The sequence below is a fragment of the Mercenaria mercenaria genome, chromosome 17, assembly GCF_021730395.1.
Source record: "Mercenaria mercenaria strain notata chromosome 17, MADL_Memer_1, whole genome shotgun sequence".
In the NCBI taxonomy this organism is placed as follows: domain Eukaryota; kingdom Metazoa; phylum Mollusca; class Bivalvia; order Venerida; family Veneridae; genus Mercenaria; species Mercenaria mercenaria.
Genome location: NC_069377.1, coordinates 42269799 through 42297769, shown reverse-complemented (window position 1 = coordinate 42297769; position 27971 = coordinate 42269799). Strand labels below are relative to the sequence as shown.

General features: G+C 35.5%; 2 protein-coding genes across 3 annotated transcripts in view; one reads left to right on the top strand and one right to left on the bottom strand.

Moving 5' to 3' along the window:
• Positions 1-27971, top strand: part of LOC123535767 (uncharacterized) — a 168251-nt gene that overhangs the window by 116512 nt on the left and 23768 nt on the right. The gene's annotated exons all lie outside the window — the stretch shown is intronic.
• On the bottom strand, positions 72-5935 carry LOC123535562 (kyphoscoliosis peptidase-like). The gene is made up of 4 exons (XM_045318232.2): positions 5589-5935; positions 2403-2518; positions 2051-2170; positions 72-1414 (listed from the first exon to the last, which is right to left on the bottom strand). The coding sequence occupies exons 1-4, from the start codon at positions 5703-5705 to the stop codon at positions 457-459; spliced, it is 1311 nt and encodes a 436-aa protein (XP_045174167.2). The 5' UTR covers positions 5706-5935; the 3' UTR covers positions 72-456.

Sequence of the window (27971 nt, the reverse complement as noted above, 5' to 3'; positions counted from 1 at the left end):
TCTCCAAAATTAGTTTGTAACCATGGCTCAATATTTTTTAGTAGGACAAATAAGAAAGGAGAACCAACAAATGGAAAGTAAAACAATTGTATTTGAGCAGAAGAATGTATTTACAAGGCAACAACATAAAAAAGAAATAATAAAAAATTCAGATTTTTATATTCTTTACAGTGAGGACTCAAGAACTAGGTCCATGGGATATCCAGCCCTTTTCCTGATGGTTTCTGTATATGGATAGATAACTCAGGCATTTTACTCAGCTTCTTATGACCTTAAGTGATCGGTGTTTAACTATAGTATTCTTATGAAGTCATTTAAGTATTTTGAACATGGGCATTTATGTATACTTATTTGTCGATTTTGTCACCTGACCAGAGATGGTCCAAAAAAAGGGTGATTAATGTAAAACGTCATGCATTACAAAACTGCTGTATTCAGGTGCTATGTAACAGCTGGTCACACAGTATGGAAGGCATACAAGCCTTGCAGTTTGCCATATTTATCTCCCCTTGTCCCATATAAGCCAATTTTCTGTCCTGCTGTATCTGTCTTTACATTTCCTGAAAACATGGTTCCTGATTTCTCTAGATATGTATCACCTACCATAACATGTTGAAGGTGAGGTGCTGATACTCGAAACTTGACCTCTTTATTTGCTGGTAGTTTTCCTCTCAGTGGTTCATGCAGTATTGTTTTCTCACTTCCAGCTGCTGTGTAGGATATTGGATATTCAAAGTCCTTTTCTTTCACTTCAGTGCAGTTGATAGTATATTCCATTAATTCTGGGATTCCTTGAAGCTTACCCTCTGATTCCCCCTGACCAAATACATTCATTCTGTAAGTCCCTGATTTAGGGGGATGTATTAACAGCTTGAAGAGACCATTTTCAGGATATCCAAATGTAGCATTTGGTTTTTGCTGCAATATATTTTCTTCCTTCAACATCAGTCTGGCACTGTATACAATATCTTCCTTTCCTACACTTTTGAATGTCATCTGAAGTTCATTTTTCATTTCAACATATCCCTGTGGATGACTTACTGCCTGGGCTCCTAGTTTGAATGCAGTTGGTTTATATTTTACATTTTTGTTGAATTGCTCCAGGCTTATTGGCTTTGCTAGAAGCTGCCATTTCTTGCTTTCCTCCATATTTTTATCCATGTAAGGGAAGTGTGTGGAAATGAAATGCTTTGGATCTGTCAGGAAATAAAATTCTTCAAATTCTTTTTGGAAGGAATTTGTTGTGTCAAGATGGCCAGCACCCCAGGTACTGTCTAAAAGATACCATTTCCCCTCAAGCTGGACTGCGTTCCAAGCATGGTTAGTATCAGTCTCCAGGGTGATTGGGTTGGCAGCTGAATGGCCGTAACCCTTTGCATATCCAGAGATCTTCTTTACCGGAACTCCTGCATGCCTGAGAATACAAACAAAGTGATAAATTGGCAAATATTCCTTGCTTCATTTGGAAATACTATATCATCTGTAAGTACCTGAATAAATGCCCAAAAAATACATAGCATTTTGCAGATGATGGGTCATTTATTTTGGGACCTGTTTATACCCTCTACCACTTCTCTCCCATTTGTTTCAACTTTGTAAGTTAAAGTAGCTATGAATTAAACATATAATGCATACTGTGAAATCATATAATTTCATGGGCATGAATTTTTGTGATTTTGACCAAAACTGCTATTTCGTGGGGATATGAATTTGTGGATTTCAACTTTTGAACATAAAATGAATGGGAATTTTATTTTTTGTTGGGACTCAATTTTGTGGATTGATGCAACCACGAAATCCACAAAAATTAGTCCCCCATGAAAATTAATGATTTCACAGTATATTTTAACCAAATTAATTCTGAACTTCACTAATGACTGATGATATAATTGTATAATTTTCTTTTGGTAATGAGTAAGCAGGGAGGTACTTTACACAGGGGAATACGTTAGGTTTCATAAATCTTAAACAAAGAATGTGTAGTTTATTTAGACTTTTCTTCTTTTCTTATCAATTCTTTGCAAATATTATTCAATATTTTTCAGTAAACCTGCATAACAGCTCCATAACATTGGCATATCCCTCGCACACAGTGCTGCCACCTTTCATAACAGACTCTGCATCACATGGTGCCTTTTTTGCTCGCTCAAAATATCCATCCACATCATACCTGTGTAATAGAGATTGCATGTTTTACTGTTACAGTTTTTTAAGTGTGATTCCCATATTTATCAAGGCTGTATCTAATGAGGTATCATGAACTTGGTATATAGTATTACCATTTAAATCTTTTTTTTTTTTTGACAGTATTGTGTTTTTATTTATATCTGAGCATTATATATATGGAGCTAAACTAATGGATGCATTTTCACAATACCCTAAACAGTGCAGAAGATAATCACCTGATATTTTCTGAAATCCAAATAAAAAATCCTCTAGTCAGCAATCTAGGATCCTTGGAAACAGACGACATATAATTTACCAGTTCTTCTGTTGAATTCTTTACACTGTTTGGTGCCTGAAGAAAATAACCAGGTGTAAATGTTAATGATAATCTTGGTAAAAAGTAGATATTTGAGGTGCCACTTTTCCTTTGGCTTATTTGGTGAGCATGCACACTTGTTTATCAAGGCAGGATGAGGTTCAGCCTATCACTGTATTACTCATAATACAAATACTGACATCCCAGAATGACTGCATTCAATGACGACATGAGTTTTTATGCCCCCAAAGGGAGGCATATAGTTTTTGAACCGTCTGTCTGTCTGTCAGTCTGTCAGTCTGTCGGTCTGTCCACAATTTTCGTGTCCGGTCCATATCTTTGTCATCGATGGATGGATTTTCAAATAACTTGGCATGAATGTGTACCACAGTAAGACGACGTGCAGTGCGCAAGACCCAGGTCCGAAGCTCAAAGGTCAAGGTCACACTTAGACGTTAAAGGATAGTGCATTGATGGGCGTGTCCGGTCCATATCTTTGTCATCGATGGATGGATTTTCAAATAACTTGGCATGAATGTGTACCACAGTAAGACGACGTGCAGTGCACAAGACCCAGGTCCGTAGCTCAAAGGTCAAGGTTACACTTAGACGTTAAAGGATAGTGCATTGATGGGCGTGTCCGGTCCATATCTTTGTCATCGATGGATGGATTTTCAAATAACTTGGCATAAATGTGTACCACAGTAAGACGACGTGTCGTGCACAAGACCCAGGTTTGTAGCTCAAAGGTCAATGTCACACTTAGATGTTAAAGGATAGTGCATTGATGGGCGTGTCCGGTCCATATCTTTGTCATCGATGGATGCATTTTCAAATAACTTGGCATGAATGTGTACCACAGTAAGACGACCTGTCACACGCAAGACCCAGTCCGTAGCTCAAAGGTCAAGGTCACACTTAGACGTTAAAGATCATTTTTCATGATAGTGCATTGATGGGCATGTCCGGTCCATATCTTTGTCATTCATGCATGGATTTAAAAATAACTATGCATGAATGTGTGACACAGTAAGACGATGTGTCGCGCGCAAGACCCAGCTCCGTAGGTCAAAGGTCCTAAACTCTAACATCGGCCATAACTATTCATTCAAAGTGCCATCGGGGGCATGTGTCATCCTACGGAGACAGCTCTTGTTCTTTATTTTTTGGCCAATTTCATTCAGCAGATCCTTTTCTAAATGCATTTATTTCCATTCAGAAAGCATCATAAAAGTTTCTACTCAAATGTATGAGCAGAAAAAAGGGCCAGTAGTTAGGTATGTGTTTTTGTCTAGCATACAATGTTTTAATGACATTATAAAAAGGCAGCTAGAGAAGAAGAAGTGTTGCTCATAATTATTAGCTGAAATAAGCATGACTTTTCTATGTCAGTAAATACAACAGTTTACTGTCACTCAAATCTTTTTAGAGAGTCTGCTATTGAGTCATTTACCTCAAAATCTGTCCTAGGTTTTGGGTTATTGCAATACCTCATCTACTACAAAATCTTTATGTCAATATGTATGGCTGTTTTTCTACAAATTATATCTTTGCTAGGTTTTAAAGTTGATGCACTATCTCATACTAAAAAACAAAAAAGCTGGCCGACTCTATCTCATTATAGCCCATGTACAAAGTATATTAGAGTCATGCCTGTCCATCCATTCATCCACCCACCCACCTGCCTACCCGCCCGTCCGTGGTCCACCCACCCATCCATCCCTTTCTGTTGCATATCTTCTAGCAGCTGGGAAGATTTTCATAAAACTTTAATTAGTTATCAGTTTTTAACTTCATTAAGTACTGATTTGCAGAGCACATAACCCAGGTCACAAGGTCCATAGTCAAGGTCAGACATGGGGGTCAAATTTCAAACAGCTGAACATTGTATCCACTCTGTTATCAGCCTAATCAAAACAACTTTTTTTACACATTTTAACACTTAGCTTTTACTCATTTTACACTTTGATAAATAGGTCTTACTGATAGATTAATTAGATTCATTTACATTTAGCTCTCCCGGATAGAAAAATAAGCTGCATTTTACAATTAGCTCTTACTGGTAGAAAAATTAGCTATAACCTTTTACACTTAGCTGTTACTGGTAGAAAAACTATCTTAATTTCACACTTGTCAAAATACATTTTAGACTTAGCTCTTATTGATAGAAAAATAAGATACATTTTACTCTTAGCTCTTACAGGTAGAAAATTGCTACATTTTACATTTAGTTCTCACTTGTACAATAAATTAGCTACATTTTACATTAAGCTCATATTGATAGAAAAATCAGCTACATTTTACTCTTAGCTCTTACTGGTAGAAAATTGATACATTTTACAATTAGCTCTTACTGGTAGAAAAATTAACTACATTTTACATTTAGCTCATATTGATAGAAAAATCAGCTACATTTTACACTAAGCTCTTTCTGGTAGAATAATTAGCTTCATTTCACACTTGTCTCTTACTGATAGAAAAATTAACTTCATTTTACAATTAGCTCTAAAACAATACTGGTAGAAAAATAGAAACATTTTACATTTAGCTCTTACAGCTGGAAAAATTATCTGCATTTTACTCTTAGCTCTTAATGGTAGAAAAATTAGCTACATTTTACACTTAGCTTAGTGTTAGATAAATTAGCTACACTTTACACTTAGCTGTTACTGATAGAAAAATAAAATACATTTTACCTTTAGCTCTTACTGATAGAAAAATTAGCTACATTTTACGTTTTGCTCTTACTGGTAGAAAAATTAGTTACATTTTACATTTAGCTCATACTGGTGGAAAAATTAGCTACATTTTACGTTTTGCTCTTACTGGTAGAAAAATTAGCTACATTTAGCTCATACTGGTGGAAAAATTAGCTACATTTAGCTCATACTGGTGGAAAAATTAGCTACCTTTTATGTTTTTCTCTTACTGGTAGAAAAATTAGCTACATTTTACATTTAGCTCATACTGGTGGAAAAATTAGCTGCATTTTATATTTAGCTCTTACTGGTAGAAAAATTAGCTACATTTTACACTTTGCTCCTCAGGAATATGACCAAGCTACTGATTTAGGCAATCATTGTCCCAGAAAAGTCAGTGTACTTACCTTTCGAGCATGTTCATCTATTTTCTGATATTGGTTTAAATTCTCCTGGTCTGTTTGTCTACTCCTTGCTGGATCTTTAACATGAACAGTTTCTGATTTTGAAGAAGAACATCCCATCTTGTAGCGACTTCTTAGAAATGTTAAAATGTTTTTAACCTGTAAAAACGTTTAATGTACAAGTGAATGCTATTGGTAGAGAGACATAATTTTCTATTTTATTTATATAGCCAAAGTAAATCTATAAAAACTAAAGTTGGTACCAATAAACCCTTTTGGAAATTTAGAGAGAAAAAAAACAACAACTATTTAAAGCACTGATCCTTTGTTGTAAGTAAGCATTGTAGTTCATTATATTTAAATGACTTCCTAAATGAATAATATTTCTAAAACAATGAAAATATGTTGATCATAAAACAAAAGCAATATCGATCAGTATTACATTTATATTGTCTGATTTAAAGAATTGATTTTAGAGAAAGGAAAAATATAAAAGAATAGATTTTTTTTTTAATTTCAGCAGAATGTTTTGTATCCTTTGTCGTTCTTCCATGCAATAATAAACTGTAACTTTTCCTTAATACTAAATGATAATGAATGGAACATGCATGATGTTGAAATTAAACTAAATTGATTTTTTCTTAATTACATGTTTTATTATTGTGTAAATATACCAGAAAAAAAATTAAAATGTTTATTTATAATTAAAAGCTTTTTTTAAGTGTAATGTTTTCAGATTTCTTTCCAAAATTTTGTTATTATATATAGAATATAATTATAACATACTGATTTACTTAAATTATGTAGACCTAAAAAAATAATTCATAAGTTTTTAGAATTTACAAAAAACGTTTCAAACCTTTCAGATACACAGATTGGTCAAATATAAAAAAAAGTTTATTACCTCCTGTATATACCAGTCTGACATTACCTATCTTAGATAAATATTGTTATAGTCATAACAAGTGATTTATTTTCATGGACAACACATGTTTCAAGAAAGGCCACAACAAAACATTTGTTGGGTAATTTGCTATCTGCACCCATTAGAATGCTGTAAATGTTGTTATATTTGCCAAGTAATATAAAGAGTAGGGGTTCAGGAGAAATAACCTCATTATTTGAGTGGCCCCTACGCTTTCTGTTTTGTATCATGGTCCGCCAATACGTATGAACAACACATTCGGCTACTAACTTTGATTGACAAGTTAACATTCCATTTTAAACATTGGTACTATCTAACTGAAATAGAGAACGGTTTCAGAAAGTTCAACATTTCCTTACAGTATTAACTGTTATATTGACACTGCAGGTAAACCATGATAAACCATGATAAATATTAATTGACCGCGCCATGAGAAAACCAACATACAGTCTAACCTGTCTTAAGCAGCCAGCCAGGGGAAGCAGACAATTTGGCCGCTAAAGCCAGTTGACCACTGATCGAAGGTGCAGCCAGTATTTGTTTTTTTCCAGACTTCTGACCAGTTTAGTTTTTGGGCCCATTTCTTTTTCTGTTTTCTATTATTATTTTACCAGGATACATTGACGTGCATTTGCCTTCGCAATACAAATGGTCTTCTTAGCAATCTAAAACTCTGGCGTGTTTTTGGGGTTTTTTTTAACAAAAATTGTTACAGACAATTTCCCAACTTTAAAACAAGTTTGTTTACAATTTTCGCCATTTTGGTAAGGGAAGCTACTCTCCGCGCTTTCTGTCTATGCTAAAATCTAAGATTGCCATTACATTCCGTAAAAGATCAAGTGGTTTATATTTCTTTCAAATACAATAAATTTCGTATAAATTTAATAGTATTTTGATTAAAGTAATAAAAAAAATCACAAATATTATGCTACTAATTAAATATCGAGTATTATCTTTAACCAAAACTGTGGACAACAATTGACACGAGATGACACGCTAATTACTGATAATTAGAGGCCATTTGATCGTAACAGAAATGGGATCACACCTTTGGTTATCAGTTTTATATGAGAAGCTCATGTCATTTTTTTGTTCTTATGGTGAAGTCACGCAAAACTTAGCAATCACGTTTTTCTCAAAAATCGGGTATCTTCGGCGATTATCGCCAAAAAATAATTGGTTTTGGAAGAAACATAGCCGTGAAAAATGTCAAATACGGTGGTTGGGAGGCAATATCAGTGGCCGCTGGCTGCAGAAAGGAGGTGGCTGCTGAATAAAGTGATGAAATAGAGGAAAGTCAGTTGGGGGCGTCATAAAATGACCGCTGAACGGAGGTGACCGCTGATTGGAGGTGACTGTTAGTACAGGTTAGACTGTAGTGCGTTTGCAACCAGCATGGATCCAGACCAGCCTGCGCATTTGCAAAGCCTATTGCAATTAGAGAAAATATTAGCGAACAGCATGGATCCTGACCAGACTGCGCGGATGCGCAGGCTGGTCTGGATCCATGCTGGTCGCAAACGTACTGTGTTGTTTTTCTCATGGCGCAGCTCAAATATTGATTATAGCTTAGTTATTAATGGATCGCGATAATTTCATTTTAACGGTATTCGGTAAAATCCAAAAACAGGTAAAGCAGGTGTGTTATCCAATAAGTGGTGTTAATTTGTATATTGTAGAATTCAATTCTTAACTCTAAATACGATCCCTTATTCCAAAACAGATTTGTAGTCTAGTGGATAGTGTGTCGGACTTCTATTCTTTTTATGTATGTATGGTGTAGGTTCGAGCCCTTCTTTTTTTAATGATTTTTACTTATTCTATTTTGCAGGTTTTTGTTTATATCGTCTTTTGTATTTTTTCTTTCATTCTTTTTATTTATGTATTTGTTTAATTATTATTGCAATGTATATAGATTCAATGTCTATTCTAATAAGAGATCCTCTGAAAAATGGCAATAAGTACTCAGTATAAGTGCACGAGAAAATCATGATATAAATAGTTTTACATGAATTCCTTCTCCATGTAAAAAACATGCTGGAAAAATAAAAAAAAAAGTAGCTCGTCCCGTGTTTGAACCAGCACCGTAAGCTTACAAATCATACGTGTTAACCACTAGACCACGCCGCAACTTGCATTGGTTTTGCGATGTAAGATATTTGTCATATAATGTGTCCACCGGATTCCCTATTTCATTGTTATGGGTTAATCCGGTATAAGTAAATAAAGGCCACAGTTATCACGTTTTGTTAATATCTCTAGTCATTCTTGTATTTACTCATAACCAAGCCATTCAAAATTATGCGGGTATTGCTGTATCGCAGGTGAACAGTTTGAATGCAGATGAATTCAAATTTAGATAAAAAAGCTGTTACCACCTTTGAATAATTACCTGACCTGAATTTCCAAAATTTACTTGTATTAACCCTTAGGCCTAAAAAAAAAATTCTTTGTTTCCGGTAACATGCTCAAAAAAATTAGGGTAGGTAGGTCGAAAAATTTTTTTTTTTTGGAAATTTTTTTTATTAAGGGAGACTTTTCGTAAATTATTTTTTTTGTCAAAAAATGATTACAAATAAGGGGGTTATGCCTTTAGAGCATCAGTAAGTTGATTTCTAACATCACTGGCCATGTTTAAAGCACAAAAAGTGCAGTTTTGCATCTTTTTGTTAAAAAATTGAAAAAAATATTCTCCAAGGCCATAAAAACATTTAGGGTCGGGCCAAAAATTTAGGGTAGGTCGGGATACCGGAAACAAATTTTTTTTTTTTTACGCCTTATCATATTAAACACGACTGATTCTGTCTTTGCAACCAGTGTAGATCATAATCATACTGCACAGAGCCAGTGTAGATCATGATCAGCCTGCACATTAATGCAGTTTGATCATGATTACAAATAAGGGGGTTATGCCTTTAGAGCATCAGTAAGTTGATTTCTAACATCACTGGCCATGTTTAAAGCACAAAAAGTGCAGTTTTGCATCTTTTTGTTAAAAAATTGAAAAAAATATTCTCCAAGGCCATAAAAACATTTAGGGTCGGGCCAAAAATTTAGGGTAGGTCGGGATACCGGAAACAAATTTTTTTTTTTTTACGCCTTATCATATTAAACACGACTGATTCTGTCTTTGCAACCAGTGTAGATCATAATCATACTGCACAGAGCCAGTGTAGATCATGATCAGCCTGCACATTAATGCAGTTTGATCATGATCTGCACTGCTCGCCATTCAGCCAGTATTTTATATTTTGGTAAGCACCTCTTTTACAGTTAATGGTACTGTCCAAATAGAAAGATGGACAAGTTTATTGTAAAAATTTAGCAGGAAAAGGGTTAATGATTTTATTCACTGAAGATATTTTAATGAATATTTTTAAGCCCAGATAAAAGATACCTTGGCAATTTTCGCACTTGTTGAGATATAGTCTTCATCCTTTAATTTACAGATTGCATACTGGTGAAAGTAGAAAATTATGAAATTCAGAGGAAGCTGTTTATTATAGAATATGTGCCATTTGTCAACTTAAGATTTATACCATATGATATATGTAAATTGAATATTATTACTTGGCTATCAAATTCATTAATAGTATTACAAAAAAAGAAACTTGTTCTTTATTTTGTTCATCAGTTAGCTCATTTTATCTCTGCAGAGTACAAACGGAAAGAAACATTTATAAACAATTGTATATATGAGCTGAAAATACAAAATTTTGTCTTGAAAATATGTAACACTTAAATATAATTCTGAAATTACATGGAAATAAAAGAATAGAAAAATAGAATGTATGGAATTTTTAAGTCAAAACTGAAATGGAGGATATACAGTCACTTATGTATGGGTAGTCTAAGTAATTCAGTATCAGTGTTTGAAGTCATGACTAAAACAGAGGAGATATAGTAACTAGTGTGGGAAGTCATGACAGAATAGAGGAAAGGTAGTAACTTAAGTGTAAGTGTGGGAAGTCATAACTAAATAGAGGAAATATAGTAACTTAAGTGTGGGAAGTCATGACAGAAATAGAGGAAAGGTAGTAACTTATGTATGGGAAGTCATAACTAAATCAGAGGAGATATAGTAACTAGTGTGGGAAGTCATGATAGAAATAGAGGAAAGGTAGTAACTTATGTATGGGAAGTCATAACTAAATCAGAGGAGATATAGTAACTAGTGTAGGAAGTCGTGACAGAAATAGAGGAAAGGTAGTAACTTAAGTGTGGGAAGTCATAACTAAATAGAGGAAATATAGTAACTTAAGTGTGGGAAGTCATGACAGAAATAGAGGAAAGGTAGTAACTTATGTATGGGAAGTCATAACTAAATCAGAGGAGATATAGTAACTAGTGTAGGAAGTCGTGACAGAAATAGAGGAAAGGTAGTAACTTATGTATGGGAAGTCATAACTAAATCAGAGGAGATATAGTAACTAGTGTGGGAAGTCATGATAGAAATAGAGGAAAGGTAGTAATTATGTGTGGGAAGTCATGACTAAAACAGAGGAGATATAGTAACTAGTGTGGGAAGTCATGACAAAATAGAGGAAAGGTAGTAACTTATGTGTGGGAAGTCATAACTAAATAGAGGAAATATAGTAACTTAAGTGTGGGAAGTCATGACAGAAATAGAGGAAATGTAGTAACTTATGTGTGGGAGGTCATGACTAAAACAGAGGAGATATAGTAACTAGTGTGGGAAGTCATGACAGAAATAGAGGAAAGGTAGTAACTGATGTGTGGGAGGTCATGACTAAAACAGAGGAGATATAGTAACTAGTGTGGGAAGTCATGACAGAAATAGAGGAAAGGTAGTAACTGATGTGTGGGAGGTCATGACTAAATCAGAGGAGATATAGTAATTAGTGTGGGAAGTCATGGTAACTTATGTATGGGAAGTCGTAACTAAAATAGAGGAAATATAGTAACTTAAGTGTGGGAAGTCATGACAGAAATAGAGGAAAGGTAGTAACTTATGTGTGGGAAGTCATGACTAAAACAGAGGAAATATAGTAACTTAAGTGTGGGAAGTCATGACAGAAATAGAGGAAAGGTAGTAACTTATGTATGGGAAGTCATAACTAAATCAGAGGAGATATAGTAACTAGTGTGGGAAGTCATGATAGAAATAGAGGAAAGGTAGTAATTATGTGTGGGAAGTCATGACTAAAACAGAGGAAATATAGTAACTTAAGTGTGGGAAGTCATGACAGAAATAGAGGAAAGGTAGTAACTGATGTGTGGGAGGTCATGACTAAATCAGAGGAGATATAGTAATTAGTGTGGGAAGTCATGGTAACTTATGTATGGGAAGTCGTAACTAAAATAGAGGAAATATAGTAACTTAAGTGTGGGAAGTCATGACAGAAATAGAGGAAAGGTAGTAACTTAAGTGTGGGAAGTCATGACTAAAACAGAGGAAATATAGTAACTTAAGTGTGGGAAGTCATGACAGAAATAGAGGAAAGGTAGTAGCTTATGTATGGGAAGTCATAACTAAATCAGAGGAGATATAGTAACTAGTGTGGGAAGTCATGATAGAAATAGAGGAAAGGTAGTAATGATGTGTGGGAAGTCATGACTAAAACAGAGGAGATATAGTAACTAGTGTGGGAAGTCATGACAGAAATAGAGGAAAGGTAGTAATTATGTGTGGGAAGTCGTAACTAAATAGAGGAAATATAGTAACTTAAGTGTGGGAAGTCATGACAGAAATAGAGGAAAGGTAGTAACTTATGTGTGGGAAGTCATGACTAAAACAGAGGAAATATAGTAACTTAAGTGTGGGAAGTCATGACAGAAATAGAGGAAAGGTAGTAACTTATGTATGGGAAGTCGTAACTAAATAGAGGAAATATAGTAACTTAAGTGTGGGAAGTCATGACAGAAATAGAGGAAAGGTAGTAACTTATGTGTGGGAAGTCATGACTAAAACAGAGGAGATATAGTAACTAGTGTGGGAAGTCATGACAGAAATAGAGGAAAGGTAGTAATTATGTGTGGGAAGTCATGACTAAAACAGAGGAAATATAGTAACTTAAGTGTGGGAAGTCATGACAGAAATAGAGGAAAGGTAGTAATGATGTGTGGGAAGTCATGACTAAAACAGAGGAGATATAGTAACTAGTGTGGGAAGTCATGACAGAAATAGGGGAAAGATAGTAACTGATGTGTGGGAGGTCATGACTAAAACAGAGGAGATATAGTAATTAGTGTGGGAAGTCATGGTAACTTATGTATGGGAAGTCGTAACTAAAATAGAGGAAATATAGTAACTTAAGTGTGGGAAGTCATGACAGAAATAGAGGAAAGGTAGTAACTTATGTGTGGGAAGTCATGACTAAAACAGAGGAAATATAGTAACTTAAGTGTGGGAAGTCATGACAGAAATAGAGGAAAGGTAGTAACTTATGTATGGGAAGTCGTAACTAAAACAGAGGAAATATAGTAACTTAAGTGTGGGAAGTCATGACAGAAATAGAGGAAAGGTAGTAACTTATGTGTGGGAAGTCATGACTAAAACAAAGGAAATACAGTAACTTAAGTGTGGGAAGTCATGACAGAAGTAGAGTAAGGTAGTAACTTATGTATGGGAAGTCATAACTAAAACAGAGGAAATACAGTAACTTAAGTGTGGGAAGTCATGACAGAAATAGAGGAAAGGTAGTAACTTATATCTGGTAAGTCATGACCAAAACAGAGGAAATATAGTAACTAAAGTGTGGGAAGTCATGACAGAAATAGAGGAAAGTTAGTAACTTAAGTGTGGGAAGTCATGACAGAAATAGAGGAAAGGTAGTAACTTAAGTGTGGGAAGTCATGACTAAAACAGAGGAAATATAGTAACTTAAGTGTGGGAAGTCATGACAGAAATAGAGGAAAGGTAGTAGCTTATGTATGGGAAGTCATAACTAAATCAGAGGAGATATAGTAACTAGTGTGGGAAGTCATGATAGAAATAGAGGAAAGGTAGTAATTATGTGTGGGAAGTCATGACTAAAACAGAGGAAATATAGTAACTTAAGTGTGGGAAGTCATGACAGAAATAGAGGAAAGGTAGTAATGATGTGTGGGAAGTCATGACTAAAACAGAGGAGATATAGTAACTAGTGTGGGAAGTCATGACAGAAATAGAGGAAAGGTAGTAATTATGTGTTGGAAGTCGTAACTAAATAGAGGAAATATAGTAACTTAAGTGTGGGAAGTCATGACAGAAATAGAGGAAAGGTAGTAACTTATGTGTGGGAAGTCATGACTAAAACAGAGGAAATATAGTAACTTAAGTGTGGGAAGTCATGACAGAAAATAGAGGAAAGGTAGTAACTTATGTATGGGAAGTCGTAACTAAATAGAGGAAATATAGTAACTTAATGTGGGAAGTCATGACAGAAATAGAGGAAAGGTAGTAACTTATGTGTGGAAGTCATGACTAAAACAGAGGAATATAAATAACTAGTGTGGGAAGTCATGACAGAAATAGAGAAAGGTAGTAATTATGTGTGGGAAGTCATGACTAAAACAGAGGAAATATAGTAACTTAAGTGTGGGAAGTCATGACAGAAATAGAGGAAAGGTAGTAATGATGTGTGGGAAGTCATGACTAAAACAGAGGAGATATAGTAACTAGTGTGGGAAGTCATGACAGAAATAGGGGAAAGATAGTAACTGATGTGTGGGAGGTCATGACTAAAACAGAGGAGATATAGTAATTAGTGTGGGAAGTCATGGTAACTTATGTATGGAAGTCGTAACTAAAATAAGGAAATATAGTAACTTAAGTGTGGGAAGTCATGACAGAAATAGAGGAAAGGTAGTAACTTATGTGTGGGAAGTCATGACTAAAACAGAGGAAATATAGTAACTTAAGTGTGGGAAGTCATGACAGAAATAGAGGAAAGGTAGTAACTTATGTATGGGAAGTCGTAACTAAAATAGAGGAAATATAGTAACTTAAGTGTGGGAAGTCATGACAGAAATAGAGGAAAGGTAGTAACTTATTGTGGGGAAGTCATGACTAAAACAAAGGAAATACAGTAACTTAAGTGTGGGAAGTCATGACAGAAGTAGAGTAAGGTAGTAACTTATGTATGGGAAGTCATAACTAAAACAGAGGAAATACAATAACTTAAGTGTGGGAAGTCATGACAGAAATAGAGGAAAGGTAGTAACTTATATCTGGTAAGACATGACCAAAACAGAGGAAATATAGTAACTAAAGTGTGGGAAGTCATGACAGAAATAGAGGAAAGTTAGTAACTTAAGTGTGGGAAGTCATGACAGAAATAGAGGAAAGGTAGTAACTTAAGTGTGGGAAGTCATGACTAAAACAGAGGAAATATAGTAACTTAAGTGTGGGAAGTCATGACAGAAATAGAGGAAAGGTAGTAGCTTATGTATGGGAAGTCATAACTAAATCAGAGGAGATATAGTAACTAGTGTGGGAAGTCATGATAGAAATAGAGGAAAGGTAGTAATTATGTGTGGGAAGTCATGACTAAAACAGAGGAAATATAGTAACTTAATGTGGGAAGTCATGACAGAAATAGAGAAAGGTAGTAATGATGTGTGGGAAGTCATGACTAAAACAGAGGAGATATAGTAACTAGTGTGGGAAGTCATGACAGAAATAGAGGAAAGGTAGTAATTATGTGTTGGAAGTCGTAACTAAATAGAGGAAATATAGTAACTTAAGTGTGGGAAGTCATGACAGAAATAGAGGAAAGGTAGTAACTTATGTGTGGGAATCATGACTAAAACAGAGGAATATAGTAACTTAAGTGTGGGAAGTCATGACAGAAATAGAGGAAAGGTAGTAACTTATGTATGGGAAGTCGTAACTAAATAGAGGAAATATAGTAACTTAAGTGTGGGAAGTCATGACAGAAATAGAGGAAAGGTAGTAACTTATGTGTGGGAAGTCATGACTAAAACAGAGGAGATATAGTAACTAGTGTGGGAAGTCATGACAGAAATAGAGGAAAGGTAGTAATTATGTGTGGGAAGTCATGACTAAAACAGAGGAAATATAGTAACTTAAGTGTGGGAAGTCATGACAGAAATAGAGGAAAGGTAGTAATGATGTGTGGGAAGTCATGACTAAAACAGAGGAGATATAGTAACTAGTGTGGGAAGTCATGACAGAAATAGGGGAAAGATAGTAACTGATGTGTGGGAGGTCATGACTAAAACAGAGGAGATATAGTAATTAGTGTGGGAAGTCATGGTAACTTATGTATGGGAAGTCGTAACTAAAATAGAGGAAATATAGTAACTTAAGTGTGGGAAGTCATGACAGAAATAGAGGAAAGGTAGTAACTTATGTGTGGGAAGTCATGACTAAAACAGAGGAAATTTAGTAACTTAAGTGTGGGAAGTCATGACAGAAATAGAGGAAAGGTAGTAACTTATGTATGGGAAGTCGTAACTAAAATAGAGGAAATATAGTAACTTAAGTGTGGGAAGTCATGACAGAAATAGAGGAAAGGTAGTAACTTATGTGTGGGAAGTCATGACTAAAACAAAGGAAATACAGTAACTTAAGTGTGGGAAGTCATGACAGAAGTAGAGTAAGGTAGTAACCTATGTATGGGAAGTCATAACTAAAACAGAGGAAATACAGTAACTTAAGTGTGGGAAGTCATGACAGAAATAGAGGAAAGGTAGTAACTTATATCTGGTAAGTCATGACCAAAACAGAGGAAATATAGTAACTAAAGTGTGGGAAGTCATGACAGAAATAGAGGAAAGTTAGTAACTTATGTGTGGGAAGTCATGTCAGAAATAGAGGAAAGGTAGTAACTTATGTGTGGGAAGTCATGTCTAAAATGGAGGAAATATAGTAACTTAAGTGTGGGAAGTCATGACAGAAATAGAGTAAGGTAGTAACTTATGTATGGGAAGTCATAACTAAGACAGAGGAAATATAGTAATTTAAGTGTGGGAAGTCATGACAGAAATAGAGGAAAGGTAGTAACTTATGTGTGGTAAGTCATGACCAAAACAGAGGAAATATAGTAACTAAAGTGTGGGAAGTCATGACAGAAATTGAGGAAAGATAGTAACTGATGTGTGGGAAGTCATGACTAAAACAGAGGAAATATAGTAACTTAAGTGTTGGAAGTCATGACAGAAGTAGAGGAAAGGTAGTAACATTTGTCTGGGAAGTCTGACTAAAACAGAGGAAATATAGTAACTTAAGTGTTGGAAGTCATGACAGAAATAGAGGAAAGGTAGTAACTTATGTGTGGGAAGTCATGACTAAAACAGAGGAAATATAGTAACTTAAGTGTGGGAAGTCATGACAGCAATAGAGTAAGGTAGTAACTTATGTATGGGAAGTCATAACTAAAACAGAGGAAATATAGTAACTTAAGTGTGGGAAGTCATGACAGAAATAGAGGAAAGGTAGTAGCTTATATGTGGTAAGTCATGACCAAAACAGAGGAAATATAGTAACTAAAGTGTGGGAAGTCATGACAGAAATAGAGGAAAGTTAGTAACTTATGTGTGGGAAGTCGTGTCAGAAATAGAGGAAAGGTAGTAACTTAAGTGTGGGAAGTCATGTCTAAAACAGAGGAAATATAGTAACTTAAGTGTGGGAAGTCATGACAGAAATAGAGTAAGGTAGTAACTTATGTATGGGAAGTCATAACTAAAACAGAGGAAATATAGTAACTTAAGTGTGGGAAGTCATGACAGAAATAGAGGAAAGGTAGTAGCTTATGTGTGGTAAGTCATGACCAAAACAGAGGAAATATAGTAACTAAAGTGTGGGAAGTCATGAAAGAAATAGAGGAAAGATAGTAACTGATGTGTTGGAAGTCATGACTAAAACAGAGGAAATATAGTAACTTAAGTGTTGGAAGTCATGACAGAAGTAGAGGAAAGGTAGTAACGTTTTTGTGGGAAGTCATGACTAAAACAGAGGAAATATAGTAACTTAAGTGTGGGAAGTTATGACAGAAATAGAGGAAAGGTAGTAACTTATGTGTGGTAAGTCATGACCAAAACAGAGAAAATATAGTAACTAAAGTGTTGGAAGTCATGACAGAAATAGAGGAAAAGTAGTAACTTATGTGTGGAAAGTCATGACTAAAACAGAGGAAATATAGTAACTTAAGTGTTGGAAGTCATAACAGAAGTAGAGGAAAGGTAGTAACGTTTGTGTTGGAAGTCATGACTCAAACAGAGGAGATATAGTAACTTCAGTGTTGGAAGTGATGACAGAAATAGAGGAAAAGTAGATACTTATGTGTGGAAAGTCATGACTAAAACAGAGGAAATATAGTAACTTAAGTGTTGGAAGTGATGACAGAAATAGAGGAAAGGTAGATACTTATGTGTTGGAAGTCATGACTAAAACAGAGGAAATATAGTAACTTAAGTGTTGGAAGTGATGACAGAAATAGAGGAAAAGTAGTAACTTATGAATGGGAAGTTATAACTAAAACAGAGGAAATATAGTAACTTAAGTGTGGGAAGTCATGACTAAAACAGAGGAAATATAGTATCTTAAGTGTGGGAAGTCATGACAGAAATAGAGGAAAAGTAGTAACTTATGAATGGGAAGTCATTGCTAAAACAGAGGAAATATAGTAACTTAAGTGTTGGAAGTCATGACAGAAATAGAGGAAAGGTAGTAACTTATGTGTTGGAAGTCATAACTAAAACAGAGGAAATATGGTAACTTACGTGTGGGAGGTCATGAAAGAAATAGAGGAAAAGTATTAACTTATGTATGGAAAGTCATAACTAAATCAGAGGAAATATAGTAACTTAAGTGTGGGAAGTCATGACAGAAATAGAGGAAAGGTAGTAACTTTGTATGGGAAGTCATAACTAAATCAGAGGAAATATAGTAACTTAAGTGTGGGAAGTCGTGACAGAAATAGAGGAAAGGTAGTAACTTATGAATGGGAAGTCATAACTAAAACAGAGAAAATATGACTAAATTAGAGGTAATATAGGAAATAGGAAATACAGAAACTTATGTTTGAAATAAAGAAGAAGCATCTTTTACATCTGAGGTGTTATCTACTGACATTTTTAACATTTATAATTATGTTTTTGCCCTGTACATCCGTCCATCCGTCACACTTCATTTCCGATCAATAATTGGTGAACCATTGACCTAGAACCTGCAAACTTCATAGGTAGAGTAGACATCCATTATTGTTTTTGGGTCACTTCTTCAAAGGTCAATGTCATAGGGACTAGAACATGGAAACTTCATAGGATGATTGGACATGCTGAGTAGATGATCTCTATCACATTTCAGTCTCTAAGCCAACCATGAGTGTCTCTTTGATTTTCACTCCTTTCCTGGATTGATTTCTTGCCTATTACTACTAGCATTGGGGGAGACATGCTGTTTTCTACAAAAGCATTTTCTAGTTAGTTACAGTGTATCCTTAAACATTTTGTTTGGATTGTGACGTTAGGAATGTATAAGCTTCCAGTTTGATCAAAATCATTGTTAGTAAGTTTCTGGGCAATAATCTAAATCCCAAATTACCTGTTCTAACAAACTTTTGTAGCAAGCTTATAAATATTAGTTCCTCCTAACAATCCAATTGGGATTGCTGGAGTCAGGGTCACTTTTTCCAGTTCAGACTGATATATTTGTTACCAAACATAAAGAATAACAAGCTAGGTCTCAGACCTTTTTGATTGTGTTATTGGTGACAGGGGTCAAGGTCACTTATACTAAAAATAGAATAATGATTTTTGCACAGAAAGTCTAGTTAAAATGAGATATTGTAGGAGGCAGTTTTCTAGGAAAAAAAAGTTGTAAATGCACATTTCGCAGCTGGGATCTGAGTCCCTGTTATCAAAAAGTAAGTTCAGGCCAAAGGAACAACATATTTTGATGAAATATTTTATATAGCAGTCTATTTTGAGGTTGAAAAACTTGGTTTCATTGTTTTGCTATATTTCCTTTCAGATTGATGAGCAAAAGTCAGAATTTATATGGAAGTGCCTATATACAATTTAGGGTACATCTTTCTTATGTAAAAGTGATCTAAGTTAAAAACTTTAAGAAACTTCATTATAATATTTTGGTAGTTTATAATCGTGAAAGATGTGTTGAGAATGCAGACAAAACAAATTCCAAACAAATTTAAGAACATCTAAAGGCTTCTTCCAAATTAATCTTTGGAAGTTGTTAACAATATCCCTGTTACTGGTTAGGTTCTTAAGCAAGATATTTTGTCAACTTTAAACTATTTTTTTTTTAAATATTTTTATCAGTGAACATGATACCTGGAATTGAGAAGTAGAATTTGTCAAAAGTTAACAAGACTCAAGTACTTAAAGAATTTGAATATTTGTCTAGTCATGATCATATCAAAAATATTTCAGTCAAAACCTATGACAAGTCTGTAATTCAATTGACCACCTTGAAGTTTTCTCAAGTGATTTATTATGCTATAAGTTGAATATCTTATCTTTTTAATGTGAATGTTGAAAATTTAAATTTACAGTTTGATCCTCCAAATTGGTAACTGGGTTTTTTCATGAATAGCAGCTTTATTTTGCAAGAGCCAGATTGAAGTTATTTGTCATTCTAATGGTCTCTGGGGAGGGGAGGGTGGGTATTAGGATTTTTTAGTCTGACTATACGAAGTATATGGAGAATTATCCTACTCACCCCGGCATCAGCGTCGGCGTCTTTCCGCGTCCCCACCTTGGTTAAATTTTTTTTACACTTTCTCTTTTCTCTGTATCTCTGTAATTACTTGATGGATTTGCTTTAAACTTAAAATACTTATTCCTCATCATCACCCACATCATCTGGCATTATGGCCATAACTCTCACACCAATATTTCACAAATTATTCCCCCTTTTTACTTAGAATTTCAGGTTAAAGTTTTTGTGCACTTTCGCTCTATCTCAGTTATTACAATATGGATTTGATTCAAATTTATAATATTAATCCACATCCTCACCCACATCATATGACACAATGTCCATAACTCTTGTACCAATTTTTCATGAATTATGCCCCCTTTTTACTTGAAATTTCAGGTTAAAGTTTTGGTGCACTTTCACTCTATCTCAGTTATAACTAAATGGATTTGATTCAGACTTAAAATATTTGTTCAACATCATCACTCACATCATATGACACAAGAGCCATAACTCTTGCACCAATATTTCATGAATTATCTCCCCTTCTTACTTAGAATTTCAGGTTAAAGGTTTGATGCACTTTCACTCTATCTCAGTTATTACAAAATGGATTTGATTCAAACTTGAAGTAGTTCTTCCACATCATCACCCAAATCATATGACACAAGGTGCATAACTCTTGCACCAATATTTTATGAATTATGCCTCCTTTTTGCTTAGAATTATACTTATTTAGTGTTTTGATACACTTTATCTTTATCTCTCTTATTACTTAATATTTTTGACACAGACTCAAGCTATTGTGCAATATCTTCATTCACCATTGGAGTCATTAAACACTCCAGTGACCGCTCCAGCTTCCTCAGATGTGCCCAATTTCACTATCCTGCATCGAAATAGTTGAGCGCGCTGTCTCCTGTGACAGCTCTTGTTTTATTCTTATGGTACCTTTATTTCTGCCTGATTTATGATGAAATATGTATCTTTCCCTGTGTAAAATTCTGACAAGTGAAAAATTTAGTGGTTTTTTTTTTCTTCAAAATTTAACCAAGGAGATTAAGTGTTTATGCTTACTACACTCTTCTAAAAGTTGTGTAATAGTCTGTCAATAAAAAAAGGCAAAAAAGAAAGGGCCAGGTATGTTTTACATTGAAAAATGGTCTTTTTAGCAAATAGCTTAGAATGTGACGACTAATAGCATCACCCTTTTACATCAATAAAACTTATAATTGATACAAGATCTTGAAAAGTGTCCCTACTTAAAGATAATTTTCAGCCTGACTATCTGAATGAATAATATCTATTTACACGCTATTTTGACGTGACATCAAATGTTATGTTCAAACCTACGTATATAGTCAAACCTCTTAATTTGAATAAAACTGAATTATGCGGGCGAGCACAAATTCAGTATAATCTTTTTATTAAATGAGCTCAACATATTCAGTACTGAAATTGCAGGAATTCAATATACTCTGTCACGTAACAAGAAACAACACCAAAATATAAACAAGAAAGACAGTGAGCATAATTTTGCTGATTGAAAAGAGCTCTGTTATCAATGTAGTGAAGAATAATTGTAAAAAAAATTGATTTAAGTTAAATTGTTTCTTTTGCTGACAATGCATTGGAGGACATACAATATTGCCATGTTATATAACTTTCACAGAGTTGACTAGGCATACATATTATATGTGATATGTGAGAATATTATTTCTTGTGTGAAAGTTGTACATTATATGTAGTACATTACCACTTCAAATGCATTTCAGTTTTGACTGCAAGTTACGTTCAAAACGTTATATTAAGGACACACTTAGGGGTCAATTGACATTTTTAGCTCATCTGATTTTTTGAAAAAAAATGATGAGTTATTGTCATCACTTGAGCGGTTGTCGGCGTCGGCGTCTGCGTCGGCGTTGCCTGGTTAAGTTTTATGTTTAGGTCAGCTTTTCTCCTAAACTATCAAAACTATTGCTTTGAAACTTGGAATACTTGTTCACCATCATAAGCTGACCCTGTATAGCAAGAAACATAACTCCATCTTGCTTTTTGCAAGATTTATGGCCCCTTTTGTACTTAGAAAATATCAGATTTCTTGGTTAAGTTTTATGTTTAGGTCAACTTTTCTCCTAAACTATCAAAGCTATTGCTTTGAAACTTGGAATACTTGTTCACCATCATAAGCAGACCCTGTACATCAAGAAACATAACTCCATCTTGCTTTTTGCAAGATTTATTGCCCCTTTTGGACTTAGAAAATCAGTTTTCTTGGTTAAGTTTTATGTTTAGGTCAGCTTTTATCCTAAACTATCAAAGCTATTGCTTTAAAACTTGCAACACTTGTTCACCATCATAAGTTGACCCTGTATAGCAAGAAACATAACTCCGTCCTGCTTTTTGCTAGATTTATGGCCCCTTTTGGACTTAGAAAATATCAGATTTCTTGGTTAAGTTTTATGTTTAGGTCAACTTTTTTTCTTAAACTATCAAAGCTATTGCTTTGAAACTTGCAACACTTGTTCACCATCATAAGCTGACCCTGTACAGCAAGCAACATAACTCCATCCTGCTTTTTGCAATAATTATTGCCCCTTTTGGACTTAGAAAATCATTTTCTTGGTTGAGTATTATGTTTAAGTCAACTTTTCTCATAAACTATCAAAGCTATTGCTTTAAAACTTGCAACAGTTTTTCACCATCATAAGTGGACACTGTACATCAAGAAACATAACTCTATCCTGCTTTTTGCAAGAATGATGGCCCTTTTTAGACTTAGAAAATCATGGGTAGGACAATATTTCTATTACACAAAAAAAATCAGATGAGCGTCAGCACCAGCAAGGCGGTGCTCTTGTTTAGACATTTTTATGCCCCCGAAGGGAGGCATATAGTTTTTGAACCGTCTGTCCGTCTGTCGGTCCGTCGGTCTGTCAGTCTGTCGGTCTGTCAGTCTGTCCGCAATTTTCGTGTCCGGTCCATATCTTTGTCATTGATGGATGGATTTTCAAATAACTTGGCATGAATGTGTACCACAGTAAGACGACGTGTCACGCACAAGACCCAGGTCCATAGCTCAAAGGTCAAGGTCACACTTAGACATTAAAGGATAGTGCATTGATGGGCGTGTCCAGTCCATATCTTTGTCATCGATGGATGGATTTTCAAATAACTTGGCATGAATGTGTACCACAGTAAGACGACGTGTCGCGCGCAAGACCCAGGTCCGTAGCTCAAAGGTCAAGGTCACACTTAGACTTTAAAAGGATAGTGCATTGATGGGCGTGTCCGGTCCATATCTTTGTCATCCATGGATGGATTTTCAAATTACTTGGCATGAATGTGTACCACAGTAAGACGACGTGTCGCGCGCAAGACCCAGGTCCGTAGCTCAAAGGTCAAGGTCACACTTAGTCATTAAAGGATAGTGCATTGATGGGCGTGTCCGGTCCATATCTTTGTCATCCATGGATGGATTTTCAAATAACTTGGCATGAATGTGTACCACAGTAAGACGACATGTCATGCGCAAGACCCAGGTCCGTAGCTCAAAGGTCAAGGTCACACTTAGACGTTAAAGGTCATTTTTCATGATAGTGCATTGATGGGCGTGTCCCGTCCATATCTTTGTCATTCATGCATGGATTTTAAAATAACTACGCATGAATGTGTGACACAGTAAGACGACGTGTGGCGCGTAAGACCCAGCTCCATAGGTCAAAGGTCCTAAACTCTAACATCGGCCATAACTATTCATTCAAAGTGCCATCGGGGGCATGTGTCATCCTATGGAGACAGCTCTTGTTTTTTATTATTATTTCATATAAATTCACCATAATTTCCTCTATCAGATGCAAAAAAAAAAAGAATTTAAAAGTTCAAAAATATAACTTTTATTTGATGATTTTCCAGAATTAACAGTAGATATTTGACATGTGTTTACATCAATCTGACTAAAATTCATCTCCAGTTAATGCTACGCACATTGGATCTGCAGACGTGCTATTGATAGCCTCGTTCTGATGACCCTTCCGCTAGCCAATCAGAGCCTTACTTACAACATTTTGTATGTGAAAGTAGAAGTTTAAAAAATCTATATTTAGCCTGGGTTTTTCATATTTACAATTCTTATGATGACCACATCGAGACATTTGAGAGAAATCATATGTCATGGTACGGACTTGGTCACGTAAGGTGTCAGACAGCCGGTTAGCTCAGTCGGTAGGGCACTCTCCCTGTAAGTGAGCGGTCCCGGGTCCGGACTAACTGCACATTTTTCTCACCCTTTGACATTCGACGCAATTTTGATGGTTCAGCCAAATGCTTGTTGAAACAAGTCGTCTGATTGGTTCAAATAAAAACAGATTTGCGAAAATAAAAATAGCAATATCGGAAATCCAAAATATACAGAAGACGAATGTGAATTGGTCATTCTCAGATCTTCGTTTAGAAGATCAAGTACTTTAGTCAGATTGATGTTTACATTAACACCCTTATGAAAAGAACAGCCAGGCTATAAATTTAGTCATGGTATTTCTGAACCATCAGCTTAGCATCTCAATAATTATAATGGGGTCATTCAAGGCTCTAGAGGGAGCGTTAATGGGAGTTATATTGCCTTGATGTAATCGAAATTAAACGGGTGATTTTCATCAGGTAAATAAAACTTATTAGTCCCCTACTGGTTGAAAACCAGTTTCAGGGACTATAGAAATGCGCTTTTCCATCTGTCTGTCATTCCGTCCGCCCGTCCGCAATTTCGTGTCCGGTCCATAACTCTGTCATCCATGAAGGGATTTTAATATTACTTGGCGTAAATGTTCCCCATGATGAGACAATGTGTTCTGCGCAAAACCCGGACCCCTAGCTTAAAGGTCAAGGTCACAATTGGAGGTCAAAGGTCAACAGGACCTTTTTCCTGTCCGGTCCATAACTCTGCCATCCATGAAAAGATTTTAATATTACTTGGCACAAATGTACCTCATAATAAGACGATTTGTCATGCACAACTTTCAGACCTGTAGCTCAAAGGTCAAGGTCACACTTGGCTGTCAAATGTTAACATGGCATGAACAGGGTCTGTTTCGTGTCCGGTCCATAACTCTGCCATCCATGAAGGGATTTCAATATTACTTGGCACAAATGTTCCCCATGATGAGATGACCTGTCATGCACAAAACCCGGACCCCTAGCTCAAAGGTCAAGGTCACAATTGGAGGTCAAATGTCAATAGGGTTTTTTTCCTGTCCGGTCCAGAACTCTGTCATCCATCAAGGAATTTTAATATTACTTGGCATAAATATTCCCCATGATAAGATGACTTGTCATGCGCAACACTCGGAACCCTAGCTTGAAGGTCAAGGTCACACTTGGAGATCAAAGGTCAGTAGGGGACTTTGTTGTATTGCATGGCAATACTTCATTCACTTGTTTTGACTGGTTGTCTTGGTGGAGTGAGTTATTTGCAAATAATTATTACTAATGTTCAAGTTGTGGACCTATTAATACATGGAATTATAATGAAGTAGTCTGATTAATTGGCAGAAAAATAAGGGAAGTTCATGCTTTGATGAAGGTGGGGCCTAAGGATTTAGTTCTCATTATATATTTTCTTTCTTTTCTCAGAACAGAAATTCACAACTTGGTGAAGTGTATGATGGAAATTGCATCTGTTCCTTTGAAGGGTATTCTGTAAAAGGGTATCTCAGTTTTTAGCTCACCTGAGCACAAAGTGCTCGGGGTGAGCTATTGTGATCGATCACTGTCCAGCGTCCATCCACACTTTCCTTTAAACATTATCTCCTCCTAAACCACCAGACCAATTTTGATTAAACTTCACAGGGATGTTCCTTGGATGGTCCTCTTTAAAAACTATTCAAAGAATTGAATTCCATACAGAACTCTGGTTGCCATGGCAACCAAAAGGAAAAACTTAAAAAATCTTCTTGTCCAAAACCACATGTCCTAGGGCTCCGATATTTGGTATGTAGCATCATCTAGTGGTCCTCTACCTAGATTATTCAAATTATCCCCCTAGGGTCAAATATTGCCCCACCCTGGGGGTCACATTGTTTACATAGACTTATTTAGGGAAAACTTTGAAAATCTTCTTGTCCAAAACAACAAGACCTAGGGCTTTGATATTTGATATGTAGCATCATCTAGTGGTCCTCTACTAAGATTGTTCAAATTATCCCCCTAGGGTTAAATATGGCCCCGTCCTGGGGGTCACATGGTTTATAAAAACTTATATAGGGAAAACTTTGAAAATCTTCTTGTACAAAACCCCATAGCCTAGGGCTTTGATATTTAGTATGTAGCATCATATAGTAGTCCTTTACCAAGATTGTTCAAATTATCCCCCTGGGGTTAAAACTGGCTCCGCCCTGGGGGTCAAATGGTTTAAATAGACTTGTATAGGGAAAAACCTTTAAAAAATTCTTGTCTTAAACTATAAGGCTCAGAGCTTAGATATTTAATATTTGGCATGCTCTAGTGGTTCTCAAACAAGATTGTTCAAATCATGACCCTGGGGTCAATATATGCCACACCCAGGGGGTCCCTTGTTTTACATTGACTTATAAAGGAAAAATATTTAAAAATCTTCTTGTCCAGAACCATTAGGCCTAGACCTTAGATATTTGGTATTTAGTATTTTGTAGAGGTCAGCTATCAAGTTTGTTCAAATCATGACCCAGGGGACTACTGACCTACTTTTTCGTTTTTGAAGTTACAGCATAGAAATTTGGACCACATGTATAATTTTTGATACAGATTTCAATACTCATCTTGAATAGTCTTAATCTTGACCTAGCGACCTATTTTCTTGTTTTTGAAGCTACAGCATTGAAATTTGGACCGTGTGTATAATTTTTGATATAAATTTCAATACTCCTCTTCAGTATTCTAAACCCTGACCTACTGACCTACTTTTTTGTTTTTGAAGCTGCAGCAAAGAGATTTGGCTCACTTGTGTAATTTTTGTGCCCCCACCCCACCACCATGAGTGTTGGGGGCATATAGATTTGCTCTTGTCAGTGCGTCCGTCCGTTCGTCCGTCCGAAGTTCATGACACGCCTAGCTCAAAAAGTATTTCATATAAATTGATGAAACCTTTATCATGATATTACTTGCGCACCTTCTATTTTTCGTCTGGCGCCGCCCCATTATTTTAGAGCTGAAATAGTCAAAAATGCACATTTTCACCTTGTGACACGCCTAGCTCAAAAAGTATTTGAATAAATTGATGAAACCTTGCATGAGTCTTAATCATGATATGAACTTGCGCACCTCCTATTTTTAATATGGGTACACACCCTATTTCTAGAGTAATGGCCCCTGAAATAGTCAAAAATGCACATTTTTACCTTGTGACATGCCTAGCTCAAAAAGTATTTGATATAAATTGATGAAACCTTGCATGAGTCTTTATCATAATATGAACTTGCGCACCTACTATTTTTCATCTCGGTCTACCCCCTATTTCCAGAGTTATGGCCCCTGAAATAGTAAAAAAAATGCACATTTTCACCTAATTATGTGCCTCACTCAGAAAGTATTTAATGTAAATTCATGAAACCTTGCTTGAGTCTTTATCATAATGTGACCTTGAACACTTGGCTTTCTTCTTGAGAATTTTAGCATTTATTACAGAGTTATGGTCCTTGAAATAGCCAAAATAGTGGATTTTTTGTTTGTGATGCTCATAGCTCAAAAACTATATGGTATAGAATAATGAATCCTTTTCATAATTGTGTTTTGAGCCTATACCCCATTAAGACTGCAAACATTTGAATTATTTCCCCTTATTTGTGACAAATGTACCGGTGGG

Coding starts and splice junctions, on each gene's coding strand:
- LOC123535562 (XM_045318232.2), bottom strand. CDS start 5,705: ATGGGATGTTCTTCTTCAAAATCAGAAACTGTTCATGTTAAAGATCCA. Junction 2,171..2,402: donor TGGATTTCAGAAAATATCAG/GTGATTATCTTC, acceptor TCTATTACACAG/GTATGATGTGGATGGATATT. Junction 1,415..2,050: donor GTTATGGAGCTGTTATGCAG/GTTTACTGAAAA, acceptor TTGTATTCTCAG/GCATGCAGGAGTTCCGGTAA.